The 17,026-nt window shown below is 55.2% G+C and overlaps 1 protein-coding gene across 7 annotated transcripts in view; it reads right to left on the bottom strand.

Moving 5' to 3' along the window:
* MAD1L1 (mitotic arrest deficient 1 like 1) overlaps nt 1-17,026 on the bottom strand; it is a 279,782-nt gene that overhangs the window by 101,809 nt on the left and 160,947 nt on the right. For all 7 annotated transcript variants that reach the window (XM_074314014.1, XM_074314009.1, XM_074314013.1 and 4 more), the window contains one exon: nt 5,954-6,010. In XM_074314014.1, the coding sequence (XP_074170115.1) occupies nt 5,954-6,010 (57 nt within the window). The remainder of the gene's footprint in view (nt 1-5,953; nt 6,011-17,026) is intronic.

Raw genomic sequence — 17,026 nt, 5'->3', positions numbered from 1 at the left:
TCCCACCTGCACCGAGCATCACAGTCACGGGGGCTGAGGCCCCGGTCCTTCGTGAGCGCCTAGAGCCCCATGTGGGTGGGTTTCCGGCCTCCCAGAGAAGGGGCTGCTCAAAGGGCAGCCCTGCTCGGTACAGGACCCACCAGCCTCTGTGAAGGTGTTGTGTGGCTGCTGCTTCCTGGGGAGCGGCCCCCTTCCGCCATCCTTTCCAGCCTGGAGGGGAGGGGGACGGCAGCCACGGATGGCTCCCCAGGAAGTTTGTACTGCTCACGGGGTCACCTGCCTTTACCTCAGAGGAGAAGCCCAGCTGAATTTTCATCTAGAAGGCCAGTTTATTATTTCTTGTCAGCACATTTGCCAAGAAAGCGAACGTGAACGCAATCCCCAGCCTGCCCGCCGAGGGACAGGATCCCGGCGAGCGCCTGGTACCATTATCACCAGGGCTGGAGAGGCTCCAGGGCAGCCCAACTGCCACAATGGGTATGTGGTGAGCAAATTGGGCCTCAGCTCCAAGGCAGCAGAGGGCAGGGAGGCCCCAAGAGGCAGACTTGTAGAAATCTAGTTTCAACTGAAAAACAGAAACACAGCCAGAAGCTGCACAGGTCTGAAAGCGGTATAGGCCACTCACCTCCTGGGCGTCTGGCAGGGCACGACCACCTGTCATGGTGGGCCGCTTCAGCTCCTCGAAGAGCTGGAAGCCATCCCCATCTGCCCATGAAAGGAGCTGCTTCGAGGCCCCCGCAGGTGGGCGGTACCTGCACTGTGCTTACAACAGGGGCTAGGGGCTTACCCAGATCAGCAAGGCTGCCTCCTCAGGGACCAGCCGTTAGCCTTGGGCTCGGGGTGTCAGAAGTTCTATGAAAACCCAGTGCAAGTGGAAAACCCCTGCAGAAAATGCGTGCACAGAGCAGAAGTCTGCAATTCCAAGGGCTTGCTGGTCCCTATGTCTCCACGATGCAGGAAGAGTGCGGACTCCTGCTGAAGCAGCAGTGACTGAATCTGACTGGTTTCACTGCAGATATGGCCTTTCCCTGAGGCTTTTCACTGAGTCCCAGAGAAACATGGGGCCCATGTTTCCCAGTCACGGGGCACAGACGAGCAGGGAGACGCAGTGACCGTGCAATTCTCCACCCCAGGGCAGCAGAGGTGCGCCCGGCACGGGGCCTGGTCCTCTCCACAGGGAAGCAGTGGCAGAGTAGACCCTGGTGGCAAGGAGCCGAGGATGCTCAGAGCCCGGAGCACCGAGGCAGGACGTCTGCCCCAGCTCTACCTGGACACACGTGTAAGGCAAACATGGGCGTTCATGGTGACCGGGGACCATGCTGTGGATCGGACAGTAAAGTGGCAGACTCCCTCCAGGCGCACGGTGAGAACTGGGAGGGGAGCTGAGAGCTGAGCCACAGACAGTCACTGCTGAGACATGAGAAGTTCGCATGATATGAACGGTCAATGCTCAGACCTGGCGGGGGCCAGGAGGGCGGGTGTACAGGATTTCTCCTGTCTGGGATTATCCCACAATCCCAAAGATAAATTAACCCATTTCTATTTTGTGGCTGTTGAGACTAACTCTCACTCTACATCGGTTTGGCTGTGAGGCCACTGGGGGCTTCACTGTCCAGGTCGGAAGTGCCCACTGCTCCTGGACCTTCCCTGGACCCCGTGGTGAACATGGAGCTGGCAGCCAGAGGAAAAGCAGCGTGTGAGGGGCAAGCAATAAAACAGCCAGCAATAAACCTCACAAGACGCGTGCAAGTCTAACTGGAGGAAAATGACAACCCAAGTGAAGGACGGGACAGGAGACCCATTCGTAGCGATGCACGCCGCTGCGGCGAGCAGTCACTATGCTGAGGGCCCCTTTTCCACGTTACTCCGCAAACTGCCAACTCCAATGGGATTTCTGCACGAGACCCGACAAGCTAACTCCAAAGTTCACGTGGGAGAGAAAACGAAGACAGCTAAGAAAGTGCCGAGAGCAAACAGAAAGGCCACGCCCGTCGGGCATCACAGCCTCTGACAACTTAAACGGCCAACGCGGTCGTCCAGGCGGACACACTTAAGTGTCCTCCGGCCTGGGGAGCTCTCTCTCCTTTGTGGAGGGAGACCTTTCTGCAATCGAGGGCCAGAAATTACACCATTAGAAATGTATTTTCCAGACTAAGAAACCATCTTTTCAGCCTCCAGGGAACCCCTCCTCTTGGTCCCAGCGGTTGGTCACCTCCCTCGAGCCGTTACCAACACAGCGTGCCCTGAGGACCAATTCTCTGGTCATGGCAGATGTTCCTCCAGCCTGGTGCTTGGTCCCACGGCAAGATGGATCCTGGTGACACCAGCTGCGGTCAGTCGCAGAGCCAGGACGGTCTCTTGCTCATTTACTGGAAGACAGCCGGCCACACTGGCACTCTGTGACGAGGCCAGATCTGCGGCAGGCGGCACAGAGGGGCGAGGCTGCCAGCATCAAACAACGGAAACTCACACGCCTCCCTGGGAGGGTTTGCTGGCCCTCACAATGGCAGAAGCGGCAACAGGGCCCCCGGGGGTGTGCACAGCCCTCGCAGGGGGCTCACCGGCAGGAGCCCCTCAGAGCCAGCACAGCTGCTGCTGGTGCTTTTGGGTGAGCACCTGAGCTGGGACAGGCCACGTGGAAGAAGGGCCCAGAGGACTGCATGCTCCCAGGCGAGACAGGCCCCTAGGGGACCCAGCCCTAGGACAACGGGACCTGCCTTGCTGGACTGCTGTCAGACCGTAGACTCCATCTGTAAAGAACGTGTCATTCATTGGGCCTCACCTGCGTGGCCACGTCACCCTGCCCGTTTAGAGCTAGGACACAGAAGGAAGGGCGATGGGAAGTGGTCTGCCAGGCCCTGCTGGTCCACTTCGCCCTAGTCTGGCTACAGCCCTGCCCACGCTGGCCCTCGGCAGGGCTCCCTTGGGAGGCCAGGAGGGGATGACAACGGAACCATTAAGAAAAAAGGGACTCCAGGAGGACAAGTTGTGAGGGTGTAATTCCTCTTAAATCAGAAAAAAATCTTCTATTCTCACTCCCTGAAGCATACGAAACATTGTAGGACTTTTTGTTGTTATAATAAAACACTGATTTCTGCAGCGCCGCCGCCATATCTAATTTGGGTGACATCTGTTAACTACACAATGACGGTCCGGACCTCTTTCCTTGTGGTATTAATTGCATTAAAGAAAAAGGCATGAATCGTGCTTATGCTTACTAATTACCTTGGGTTTGCTAATTAATAAGAAGTCAAACTGCCTACGTCTGGACATCTGTAATTAGCTAAAGATGTTTAACTTTTTCTTTCTTTTTTCTCTCCTTTCCTAAATATCGAACTGACTTTGAAAACAACAGGCGGGGGAATGGGGGGCTGGGAGAGGTGGTGCAGGTTCTCTGTGGCCACCCAACCAGACAGAGGCATGAAGACGGGTCGGCGGCCCCTTGGACTCAGAGGCCACCCGAGCCCCACTCTCCTAGAAGCAGAGACACCCCTGGGGCACCCATCCGAAGGCTTTTACCAGTATGGGTGGGCAGGCCGCACAGCCAGGCCGGGGTTGACCTCTGCTTCCTTCCACTCTTACTCCAACTCAGGGGTTACCAGCAGAGCAGGACTTCCCCCGCCCAAATCGAACGTGTTTCACTGGGATCCCAGCCCTGGGTGAGGGTGGAGGCCATCCACTGAGTCTCTGGCCTCCCAGTGAATGGCAGGTCCCACTTTCTCCTTCAGACCAATCAGCAGAATGCTCCCTGCAGTCAGACTCACCCACAGGCACGTCCTACAGCCTGAAGACGAGCATGGCTGACACACAGGTGACACCCCCCACCCCCCAGCATCCTGCTGTAATCCTGTCTTACAGCTTGTTTTCTTCCTCCGCTTAGCAAAGCATCTTGGTACCCCCGCTCTCCTGTTACACACACCTGGCTAACGGGGGACCTGAGCCCAATGGCAGTGACCAGCCTGGCCTTCAACGCACAGGGAAGGACAAGCACGTTGCCCTCCCCCCTCCAGCGCCCCAGCTGCCTGGGCGACCTCACACCCATACCTTCCTCCCACTTGGCCTGAGGGACCCTCTGCTTTCAGCCCTCTCTGTCCCCCCAAACTACCCGGTCCCTACAGCACCATCTCTTCCTGCTCTACTGGATTATTCCCAGGGGTACACATCACCCCTCTGTGCCCCAACACCTCATGCAGACTCGCTTCACGTGTGCAAAGACCTCGGGGGCCCTTTGTGCTTTCCTGCTGCCCCAGGACCGTGGATGAAATGCCGTCACCAGGTCCACAGGACTCTCTGTTCCTCTCACAGCTCCTGTTACAGGGGTGACACGGCAGTCTCTGTGGGTGGCACTGCCTCTCCTGTAATCCCTGACACCTGGCCGCCGCCCCCACCCCGTCCAGGCCAATGTGTGGATGCTGGAACCTGACAGGGCTCCCGCCGCAGGCTCTGCCTCTCGGTACCTGCCCTCCCTCCTGAGGACGTGAGGTCACCTGATGCTTCCCTGGCCTTGACTCTGGAGCTCCAGACCCCAGCACCCAACATCCAACAGCGTCTCAGACCCCTTTCCCCTCCAAACTCGCACTCCCCAATCTTCCCATCCCCATGACCCCGACAACAACCTGAGCCCTCACCTATGCTCTCTACCCAATCTGCGTCTGCCTCCAGTCTGACCATCCGTCACCATGACGATCCACACACCTCCCACCCGCCAGGAGCTCTGAGCACAGCCAAACGCGGGCTCCCAGGTGCTGGCGCCCGGGCTTCACCTCTGGTGCCATCTCCACTCCCCAGCCCCGTGTGCCAACTTCTGGTCCAGCCAGCCCCGCCCTCCAGTACGTGGTGGTGGACAGCAAGGCTGTGGGGGCTGCTCACACGGGTAGAGCAAATACACGGACAGGTCATTTCAACGTGGAGGGCATGCCTACTTGCAGGCGAAGGCCAGACGACCTGCTCGAGGTCAGGGGGTGACAAGTGCTGACACCACAATAGGAGCTCGGACCCACGTCGCAGATCCGGGAGCACAGCCCAATGCCAAGACAGCGTTGTCCTGGGGCCCCCAGAGCGGCTGGCGTGGGGTCTGGGGCAGCACACGCAAGCCTTCCCTCGGGTTTTCCTGTTCTCAGAGAGCAGACCCAGGACTGGAGCAGCGCGGGGCGGCTCCCAGTCTGCATACGACAAACGGACTTCAGAAGCAAACCATCTGCCCCCACAGGGTGGTGAGGCAGCCTCTTGACACAGGAGCAAGTGCCCAGGCTAGGAGCACTTGCCCACACCTGCCTGCGCCCGCCAGCACCCGCCCACGCCCACCGCCACCTGCCTGTGCCTGCCCTCACCTGCCCACATGTGCCCACACCTGCCTGTACCTGCCCACATGTGCCCACACCTGCCCACATGTGCCCACGCCTGCCCACATGTGCCCACGCCTGCCCACATGTGCCCACGCCTGCCCACATGTGCCCACACCTGCCCACATGTGCCCACACCTGCCCACATGTACCCACGCCTACCAGCACCCCGCTGACGCCGTACCAGAAGAAAGCACAGCAAGACAGACAGGCCCGCACGGAAGCTGAAGCAAACCTGCCTCTCAGCATATCCACACAGCTGCAGGCCCCTCAGCCTGGACACTGTGCGGGTGACATCTCATGACAGCACAGGCCCGTGGGGGACGGGTCCTGACCTTGGGCAGTGAGCATGCCACTGTCCCCACCTCGCAGCAAGCAGCAATCTGTCCCTGGGGAGCCAGAACGCAGGTTCCAAACCCCACGCACTAATTCCACCCGTGTTTCTGATGACAAGAAGGACCATGGCTGTCAGGGACCCACATACTGCGCCATAGCCTAAGTCACAGTGGGGACAAGATCTTCTGCCAGGGGCCCAGGAACTCAGACGCCCCCAACCTGGCTTCCCTTTGGCCGCGGATACCAGCGACAGGGTATGCGTCTCAGGGACTTACCATGTCCGCTCTCTGCTTCTGGCTTCCCAGCTCCTCCAGCGCCTCTGACAGCTGAGCCTTCAAGGCAAGACAGAAAGCAGAGTCAGTGGACTGCTCCTCCCCTATCTCTGCCGCCCTCATGGAGAGCGGGGCAGGGGGAGGGCTGGAAAACAGGAGCTAGAACCTGGGGGAGCCTGGAATTCCCACTGTTTGGAGAAGGGAACTGAGGGGCAGCTGGGAAACATGACACCCACAAAGTGTATCCCCTAACTTGCGGCTGGAAAGCGACCGTGGAGGTAGCTGTGGGTGGAGACAGGGGCTGGGGGTTCAGCACCCTGGATGGGGAGCAGCAAAGCACCCTCCTCCTCTCGTTCTGGAGGAAGTGATGAAGAGGCCAACACCCAGGGAAGTCCCGACTTCCCGACCATGGCCCACCAAACAGGACTCCAGGATCCAGGCAGACACCTTCCCCCTCCCCAGCCAGCGGACAGACATGGGGAGGTCCCGCCCACTCGGCCACTACCATGAACGCCGCGTGGGGAGTGCAGCCTCTGTGCAGAGGCACCGCGCACTTGGTCCCCAGGCAGCGACCCACGTGGCCTGGAGCCAAGACGACAAAGCCCCGACTCCAGGAGGGCACCAGACACAGACCATCGGCCTGGGAACCCATCCCTTCCCCGAGCAGCAGGACAGTGGGCACACAGATGGGACACTCATGGCCACTTCTCTCGGGGCCCCTCTGTGAGGCCACAACATCCAGCCTGAAGGTGGGAAGGAGGGGAGACCTGCTTCTCTGTCACAACTATAGGCTGGCCAACCCCGACCACCAAGCATGTTTGCTCCCTGCCTGAAACCCGCTGTACCAGGGAGGCCAGCGTGCTCACTGAAAGCGAGCCCACATGAGCTGATGTTCCCGAAGTCATGGACAGGGAAATACGGGCAGGCCAGGAGGAGGACACAGTCATAACTGCAACAAAGGAGGCTTCTGAAATCACACCTACAGCACCAGACCACACGCCCAATCCCAAGCCGCCCCTTCGGGCTGCTCTGCGGACTTGGGTGCTGCACACCTCCTTGGTCACCTGCCTCAGCCTCCCCTCAGCTCAGGAAACGGGCAGCTGGGTGCCTGGTGGGCATGACACCTCACCAGGCACTGCGGAGGCCGTCCTCGTGGGCAGCGGGTAATGTTTGGAGAAAGGCCGGGAGAGGAGGCAAAGGGGACACCCACCCTGGACCTGAGGGGGCCATCGCGGAATGTCTGTAAATTCACTACCATCCGAGAGCTGGCGGTGCACAAACATTTACACACAGATGATGAGACGGACACCACAGGGCCAGCCAGCCAGCTGGGAGCCCACTCTGGCTGACTGGCAGGCGCACAAGTCCTCTGAGACGGAGCAGCCCGGGCAGCGCAAGGGCACAGCGCATAGCCCTGTGCTGGGGGTGACCTTCCAGGGGCGGGCCCTCCGGGACCCACACAGCGAGGGAGGTCAGCCGAGGGAAGGCCCTACACTGCGGCCATGTCGCCTTTCGTGCAGCAGGTAGGTTTTCTTACACAGGAAGAAAGCGAGGCCCGGGCTTGTGGGTTGTCGTCACCCCCCCAGCGGCAGTGCCCAGGACAGGGGCTCCAGGCCTGGTGACCCCTCACCACACTCTGAGGGCACCCAGAGTGCACACCTGTGCTGCTGGAGGTTCCCCACAGAAGACACCCCCCTCCCTCCTCAGGCCAGGGTGGAGGGGAAGCAGGCAGAAATCCACAGCTTTCTCCATGGTTCATGCCAGGAGAACCAGGAGAAAAAAGAAATGATGTGACAGAAAAAAGGGGAAGAGATACAGACAGACATTCCCCAGAAAAGGATACACAGACGCGGAAATGGTATCAACATTATTAGTGACTGGGAAAATGCAAATCGAGCCCACCACGAGAAGCTACTTGCATCCATTTGATTAGCAGAAATGAACAAAATTCTAACAATAATAAGAGTTGTGAAGGATGCAAATCAACTGTATCTTTTCTACACTGATGGTGGGAAGAAAAACTAGTCCACCCTTTGGAAGAGAACTTGGATTTCCCTGAAGTTGAACGCTTGCGCCCCTGACTCAGTAACTGCACCCGCAGCCTGTGTGCACAGGCTCGCACACCCTCTCCAGCTTCAGCGCGTGACGGCACAAACCTGAAACCACCCGGGGCCTGTCAGCAGGGCAGGGCTCAGAGCAGGACCGGTGACCCCAGACTGGTGGCGGGCTCCAGGCGCCTGGGCCAGGGCACCACACAGATGACTGTGCAACACTTTGCCACGGATTCTGCCAGGACACAGCTGAGCAATGGGGCGCAGAGACAGGCTGATGTACAACTGGCCAGCCAACTTACAGCAGACTTTGGTGAACAGGCAGGTGCCAACCCAAGATGCCTCATCCTGTTTTGTCCACCATTCCCAGCCACTGACGTGGAAGAAATGCAGAAAGCGCTTCGCAGATCCCACCTGACGCAGGGGTTGGAAGGATCGCCAATGTGGAGGCCACTCAGATGCAGAGACCCCGAGAGTCAGGACATCGGGAGAAGCCGGGCTCGGAGCAGAGTCAACACTGCTCTTGGAATGGAGCGCTACTGGCATTACCCTGAGAGCCCTGCCTTGGAGCAGTTCTTAGGAGAAACGCAACCCAGGGAGTGGGGCCAGGCAAGGTCTGCCCCGGTGGCCAGAGCAGCAGCGGCTTGGCTCATCCGGCCAGGCCAGGGTGGAAGCTATGCTGGGTCCCAGGTCCCCAGCACAAGGCTGACACTGACCAACTACAGTGTCCTAAGGAGGTCATGGCAGCAGGGGACACCACACCAAGTTGCTTAACCACAAAGAAAGAAGCTTCTAGAGAGTGAGGAGCTATCTTATCAAAATACTGAAGTACAAAGAAGTCCCATCTACAGGTAACAAGGGACTGCGGGGGACTGAGAACGCTGCCTCTGTTCACTGTGCGATAATTCATCAAGCCTGTACCCTCGCAATGCGTGCATCTGTGTGGATGTTACACTTCAATGGAAAGGCAGATTTGAAATGTATGCACTCTTGCACTCTGGAGGACAAATTAGGGAGAAAGAGGGACAGTTCTGCTACCTAAAAGGAACGGAAAGCTTGTCATCACTGAATACCATCAGACAACTTGTCACACTGTCCCCAAGGACAGCCAAGTGGGACGCCACATAACAGCCTTCCGTGTCTGAGATCTTAAGAGTGCAGAGGGCTTTAGGATGGGGAAGGGACAGGGTGGGGGACAATAGCCAAATGGCCACATGGCTGAGAGGACCAGAGAAAGGACAGGCAATGGGGTTAACAGACGTCCCTCAGGGCAAATCCCCAGTCTGGGAGGACTGTCCTGGGAAGGACAGAGAGAGGGCTCCTGCCAAGAGGGACACAGGACACCTGGTGCCACTCAAGGAGACAGACCCATGACACTGTGGCTCGGCCACACAAGCGGCCACAATGCAAGGCTCCCAGAGCAGGGAATTCTGTTTTCTAAGCCAGGGTGGGGGGTGGGGATGGGCAGAGCAAGACACGCGGACACCAAACGCCTGGCCTGGCCTCTGCCCCACGGCACCCGGCAGTGCCCACACAGAGGCATCCTGAAAGCCTGGATTCTTCCCTCCCTGTCATTCCAGAAAAATGCGCCAGGGATAGAAAAACAGAAGAAACGGCAACACACATGTCCACAGCTGCTGCCAGGAGAGGGGAGACAGGGAAGGGACAGCAACCACAAGGCAGGGTTGCCCTCCAAATGCTGCTGTGTCTGCTCGACACCCCGACAAGTCTCTGGGCTCCACGGGATCCCGACAGGGCCCCGCCCCCCCCACCAGGTCCCACACTGACCCCTCTGGAAAGTCCTGCCGGGCTGCGTCCGCCCCAGGCACCTCCTCCCTTACACGCCGGGTGCCGACCAGAGACTGCTGTGGGGTGTTCCCTCCCAGCACGCATGGGCAGAGCAACTGAGGGTGGGGGGGCAGCAGGGCACACCCTGCAGAGGCACACACGTGCCCTTTCACGCAGGCTCGACCCTGCACGGAGCACTCAGCACTCAGGCGGTGCTCCCTCCAGGTGGCCCTGCCTGACCCCTTGCCGGGGAGAGGAGAACAAGGAAGTCAGTGGTCACCACGCCGGCACCCTGCACACCAAGATGATGAGGACCCTGCAGGGGTGGGCCTTACAAGGGGCTCAGACTGAGCGGGAGACCAGGGTGCCCATGGGTGGTGCCTCTGAAGGGCTGTCACGGACCCTCAATTACCCCACACCCCGGTGGAAGAGGGTGCGGTCTGGCTGGGAGGGCGAGCGCGTGGAGCAGACGCAGAAGGAGGAAGCCGCCCCGTCTCAGGGCCGCAGATGCAGGGCCCAGGCGTTCCAGCGGGGGCCGCACACATGGCCGCCTGCGGGAGGCGGGCGCACTGTGGGGCGGGGACGCCACATTCTGCCCGAGTGAGTGACCGCAGAGTCGTGTCAGGTGGCCCACACAGCTAGCTCCTCCTGGTCGGGAACACTGGTATTCCAGCCGGGCCCGGGACCTCACGCACTCAGACACAGCACCGGGCACACGCGCGTGACAAGTGGAGGCTGTGCCAAGACTGCCATTTTTATCCTGAAGCAAGAAGCTGCTCTGGGAGCCCCAGCACAGCGGAGAGGCCGTCCCTGCAGGTGGGCCCAGGCCGGGGAGGACCCCAGAGCACTGAGCACGGTCCCCACATAGCTTACAGTGGGGAGGCTGGAGCCCTGGGAAGGCCAGGACCCTCACGGTCACAGGTCACATGGAGAGAACAAGAAGGAAGCCTCAGGCCTCCTGCCTTTCTTCACACGTGACCAAGTGGAACAAGGACGACACAACACCCGCTGGTCGTCAATGGGTCTTTCCAGGCGGCAGCACCCAGACCCACTAATGGCTTCTGTCCAGCAGTGACCCCAATGGCCAGGAAGGACCCTCCCCACGTGGAGGCAGCCACAAGATGAGCGGCAGGCACTCAGCCTGGAACCTAGGGCTGACGGGGACCCAGGCTCCAGCGCAGCCTGTCAGGACAGAGGCTGCCATCCTGTGGGGACCACGGCTGCAATGGGAGCGGCTGGTTCTTCTCCCAGACCTCGAGCGTGTTGGGTCTCACGGGATGCTGAGAGGGCCAGCTGGGCATGCTGCGGTGTACACTGGGATGCTGTGCGGGGTTCAGGCCACCCATTTAACAGACAAAGTGTGGGCTGGGGGCCCCAGCTGCAGCATCGTCTGGGAACTTGTTACAAGGTCAGTGTTTCAGACCAGTCAGAACCTCCTGGGGAGGGGCCCAGCAGATGTGTGCTTTCACAAGTCCTGGAAGGGACGTGGCTGTGCACCAGGCCTGAGAACCACTGCTGGAGTGCTTTAATTGGAAGGCAGACAACCAGAGACCAGTCCCCAAGTCTCCACATTCCAGCAGTGTCACCTGAAACGAAGGACGTGTTTGGGGACGTCAGCAAAGTGGCAGAGTAAGGGTTTTCAGCTGTCGTCCCCCCCACAGAACATCGATTCAGACAACCACCCATGGACGAGGATAGGAAAAATCAATGGAACTAAAAGCAGGTTTTTTGAAACGATAAACAAAATTGACAAACCTTTAGCAAGACTAAGGATAAGAGAGAAGACTCAAATAAAATCAGAAATGAAAGAGGAGACATTACACTGAATACCACAGAAATACAAATACTCACAAGAGCCTACCGTGAACAATTACACATCAACAAATTGAATACCCTAAAAGAAAAGGATAAACTCCTACAAACATACAACCTATTAAGAATGAATCAGGAAGAAATAGGAAATCTGAACAGACCAATAGCAGGTAAGAGACTCAATCAGTAATTTAAAAAAAAAATCTCCCAACAAAGAAAGGTCCAGGACCAGACTGTTTCAGGGGTAAATTTTAAAGAAGAACTAATACCAATTCTTCTCAAATTCTTCCAAAATTGAAGAGTACTTGCAAACTCATTTTATGAGGCCAGCATAAACCTGATACCAAAGCCAGACAAGGACACCACGAAGAAAAGGAAATTACAGGCCAATATCCCTGATGAACACAGATGCAAAAATTCTCAACAAAATATTAGCAAGCCAAATTCAACAATATATTAAAGGAATCATACACCATGACCAAGTGGGATTTATTCTAGGGATGGTTCAACATCTGCAAATCAATCAATGTGATATACCACACTCATAGAACGAAGGATAAAAATCCTATAATTATCTCAATAGATGTAGAAAAAACATTCCACAAAATTCAACATTCTTTCATGATAAAAATTAATTGGTACCAAAGGGATGTACTTCAATGTAACAAAGGCCATATATGACAAGCCCACAACTAACAACATACGCAATGGTGAACAACTGAAAACTTTTCTTCTAAGATCAGGAACAAGACAAGGATGCCCTCTCTCACCACTTCTAGGTGACATATTATTGGAAGTCCTAGCCAGAGCAATCAGGTAAGAAAAAGAAATGAAAGGCATCCAAACAGGAAAAGAAAGCGTAAAATTATCTGTTTGCAGATGACATGATCTTATACATAGAAAACAAGACTCCACCAAAAAACTACTAGAACTAATAAATTGCAGGATATAAAAATCAACATACAAAAACAAGTTACATTTTTATACACTAACAGTGAACTGTCTGAAAAACAAACCAATCCCATCTACAATAGCATCAAAAACAATAAAATACTTAGGAATACATTTAACCAAGGAAGTAAAAATACCCATATACTAAAAACTATAAGACAGTGATAATAGAAACTGCAGAATACACAAATAAATGGACAGACATCCCATGTTCATGAATTGGAAGAAGTAATGTTGTTAAAATGTCCATATTACCCAAAGCAAACTACAGATTCAATGTAATCCCTATTAAAATTCCAATGGCATTTTTGACAGAAATAGAAAAAACAATCCTAAAATTCGTACAGAACCACAAAATACCCCAAATAGCTAAAGCAACCTTGAGCAAAAAGAACAAAGCTGGAGGCATCATACTTCCTAATTTCAAACTATATTACAAGGCTATAGTCTTCAGAACAGCATGACACTGACATAAATACAGACACGTGTATCAATGGAACAGAATACAGAGCCCAGAAATAAACCCATGCATATACAGTCTACTAATACTTGACAAAGATGCCAAGGATACACAATGGGGAAAGGACAATCTCTTCAATAAATGGTGCTGGGAAAACTAGACAACCACAAAAGAATGAAACTAGACCCCTATCTTTTACTATACACAAAAATCAACTCAAAATAAAGATTGAAACCATAAAACTCTCAGGGGAAAACTCCTTGACATGTGTCTTGGTGATGATCTTTTGGATATGACACCAAAAGCACAGGCAACATAAGCAAAAATAAACAAATGGGACTACATCAAACTGAAAAGCTTCTGCACAGCAAAAGAAACCATCAACAGAATGAAAGGCAATGGGAGAAAATATTTGCAAATTATATATCAAAAAGGGGATTAATATCCCACATGTATAAGGAACTCTTACAGTTCAATAGCAAAAGAATAAACGCCCAATTAATATATGGGCGAAGGATCTGAAGAGAAATTTTTCCAAAGAAGAACACGAATGCCCAACAGCTACCTGAGAAGGTGCTCACATCACTCCTCACCTGGGAAATGCAAACCAAACCACCGCAAGCTACCAGCTCACACCTGTTAGAAGGGTTATTATCACCAAGACACCAGGGAGTGTGGGTGAGGACACGCTGTACACTGCTGGTGGGAACGTAAACAGGTTCAGGCACCATGGGAAACAGTACGGAGGCTCTCCGAAAATTAAAACAGAGCTATGAGCCATACGACCCAGCAATCCCACTTCTGGGAATATGGCCAAAAGAAATAAAATCATTGTCTTGAAGAGATATCTGCAGCCCATGTCACTGAAGTGTTATTCAAACTGCCAAGACATGGGAACAACCTGCGTGCCTGTCAATGGACGAACGGAAAAAGAAGAGGTGATACATACATAATGGAATATTACTGAGCCATAAAAAGGAGATCATGTCATCTGTGACAATATGAATGAACACAGGGGACATTATGCTAAGAGAAATAAGCCAGACAGTGAAAGAAAAACACAGCATCATATCACTTATATATAAAAATCTGAAAAAGCTGAACTCATAGAAACGGAGGGTAGAATGGTAGTTGCCAGGGGCGGGGGTGGGGGTGGGGGTGGGGGTGGGGGAGGGAGAAATTGGAAGATGGCAGTCAAAGCATACACACTTCCTGTTATCAAGTGAGTAAGATCTGGAGGCCTAACGTATAGCCCGATGACTGGAGTTAACCATAATGCATAGATTCTTGAAATCTGGTAAGAAAGTAGATCTAAGCGTTCTCACCAAAAAGGAAAAGAAAGATGAGCTATGCGGGTGCTGGATGCTCAGTTAGCTGGACTGTGGTGCTCATTTCACTGCTCACAGGTGAATAAGAACATCCGTTGTGTACCTTGCATACACAGTGTGCCAATCAGACCTCAGTAAAACTGGGGGGATGACGGAGTCTGCAAGCTTTCATTCTCTCACCTTTGAGTGCATAATGTACCGCTGTTATAAGCCGTTGTGAGAATTAAACAAACAAGCAGGAGAAGAATGTGGCACAACACAGCAGCTCAGCACCTGGCAGCCACCGTTTTCTCCTGAAAGGCATGTCAGGTAAAGACGCCTCTGCCCTGAGCAGGAGCTGAGAACGGCCACCCCGCCCCACCCCACAGCCCTGTTTTCCGGCCTGCCGTCTGCACTTTCAGACAGTGTGCTCACGCACGAGCACTCCCGGAACCCAGGGCAACTTTCTCTTCATTTACCCTTTCCCCCTCTACTTCCATTTACCACACAGCTCATCTTCTCACTTAGTCTCAAGATGCTTCACTGTTTCATCTATGCTCTTTACAGAAGAGTCACCGCAAGTTCTTCAAGTAAGTAAATAAATGCATCCATGAGTATGTAAGAAAAAAAGGCCCTGGACCTGGTGAACCACCTAGGGCTCAAAAGCAGGGGCTCTTCCAGAAGCGGAGACGATATGGATGCCTCGTCTGCACCCTCACAGCAGCCCTGGAAGGAGGAGAGGGACACGGAAGCCTCATGGTGTGCACTTCCCCCTAAGCTGGCAGTCAGAAGTTATTTCAGATCCGCTGCAATCTGAAATTGGGACTTTCCACAAACCTCCATGCAGCCAGCAGCACCATAATCTGTTTTAATTAAATAAATTGGAAAAACAAATCAGGCCGAGATGTTGAACCAAGGTGGCACGCGCTGCATATTTATAGCCCATCGGCAGAGGAGGACTCGGGACATATGCTACCGACTTCTGCAGCCACTTTATTAAATGGAATAAATAAACCCCATGCAAAATGGCACAGACTTCACCAGATATGGGCCACTGGGATTCTCCCAAGCACAACACCTCCACTTTGTTTCACGGAAATGTTTTTGCGGGAATCAAAACATGTTCCCCATCAGAACGGAGTGATTAGGCTAAATGAGGGAGCTGTACGGACGCTAAAGAGCTAGATGCGATTTTCAGACTCCCTGTGCCACACCTGTGCTTCCCACTCCTTTCCCATCAGGGACACGTAGGTCCCTGCAGTGGCTCTGGGATCCTAGGAAAAGAGGGGGTAGGACAGGGTCCGATGACTACAGCCTGCACGCAAATCCACCCCCCCACACCTTTTTGTCAGTAAAGTTTTACTGGCACCCAGCCACACCCACCATTTACAGATGGCACATGGGTGCTTTTCAGCCACAGCTGCCGAGCTGAGTGGACGGGACCAAGACCATGTGGTGGCACAGCCCACACACAGCATTTACCGTCTGGCCCTGCACAGATGAAGCCTGCTGACCCCAAGTGAGAAGAAACGAGCTTGGGCGTGAGGCGTGGGTGGGACAGAGGCCAAGGAATACAGAGGGGCAGAGAAAGGTGAGAGAACAGAGAGAATGAGGAAGGGAAAGGAAGAGGCTAGAAATGAAGGGAAAAAAAGAGGTGTGTGTGGGGGGGAAGAGGGGTGTGTGTGGGGGGAAGAGGTGTGGGGGGAAGAGGTGTGGGGGGGGGAGTGGTGTGGGGGGGGGTGAAGGGGGGAGAGGCAGAGAGGCCAGTGCGCCCACATCCATTAGCACACCCAGTGCCCACATGGCCAGTGACATCCCCTCTCTCTGATGTCCCTGGTCCCTCTTCCAGACCAGGGCCACACAGACAGAGGGGGCAGCCTGTTAACCTGCTCCGAAACCCGGCGGGTGGGCTGTGGGGTGAGCTCCCTGTGGCTCTTTATGGCAGCTGAGCAAACGGGACTCAGGCCTCCAGGGAGCAAGTGGTGCCCCGCTGCTGGCCCTGTGCCACGTGCACACCCAAATAGTGCTCCTGTTTCAGCACGAGTGACAGATGAGGTGTTTGGGAGGCACTACGGAAAGTGTGGGCAGTTCTGAGTTTCTGATACATAAATAGTCTGTTTAATGACTGGAGGAGGAAAACCCGTCCCCCTCCAAAGCCTGGAGGGCACCAGCATGGCAGCCTGCAGGTCCTGGGGTCCAGCATGTGGCCGCCATGACCTGGAGGGTGAGGACAAAACCAGGGGTGCCTCCCAGCCTGTGCCTTTCCTGGGCGTTGCAGGACTGGACCAGCGCTAGGCGACACCTGCACAAGGCCCGTGATGGCCCCAGTCCAGCTGGCTGGCTCCCCTCACTGAGCCGCAGGCCCCTCCCAGGGCTGCCCGGAGGACCGGGCAGAGGGCCTCCCTGCCCGCTAAGGGGCCCCCTGAGACAGGAAGGCACAGCCAAGGTGACAGCCTCAGGCTGGTGAGCGGGGTGAGCGCCCAGGGCCTGTGCAGGGAGGTTTGGGGCTGTTCCTGGAGCGCAGCCCCCACCGAGACAATGAGTGCTCCAGAGACGGCGTGGGGAGCTGGCGGGAGATGCAGGCTCAGAAAGACTGGTCTCCCTGCGCTGCTCTGGGTGGGCTCAGTTTCCTCAAATGCAAAAGTCAGACCCAGTCCCAGCTCCTGAGCGGCTGGCTCGAAGATGAGGGGGGTTGCCCGTTCTCCCT

This window comes from Rhinolophus sinicus, linkage group LG10 (genome assembly GCF_036562045.2).
Source record: "Rhinolophus sinicus isolate RSC01 linkage group LG10, ASM3656204v1, whole genome shotgun sequence".
Classification (NCBI taxonomy): Eukaryota; Metazoa; Chordata; class Mammalia; order Chiroptera; family Rhinolophidae; genus Rhinolophus; species Rhinolophus sinicus.
This window is presented reverse-complemented; position numbering and strand designations above follow the sequence as displayed.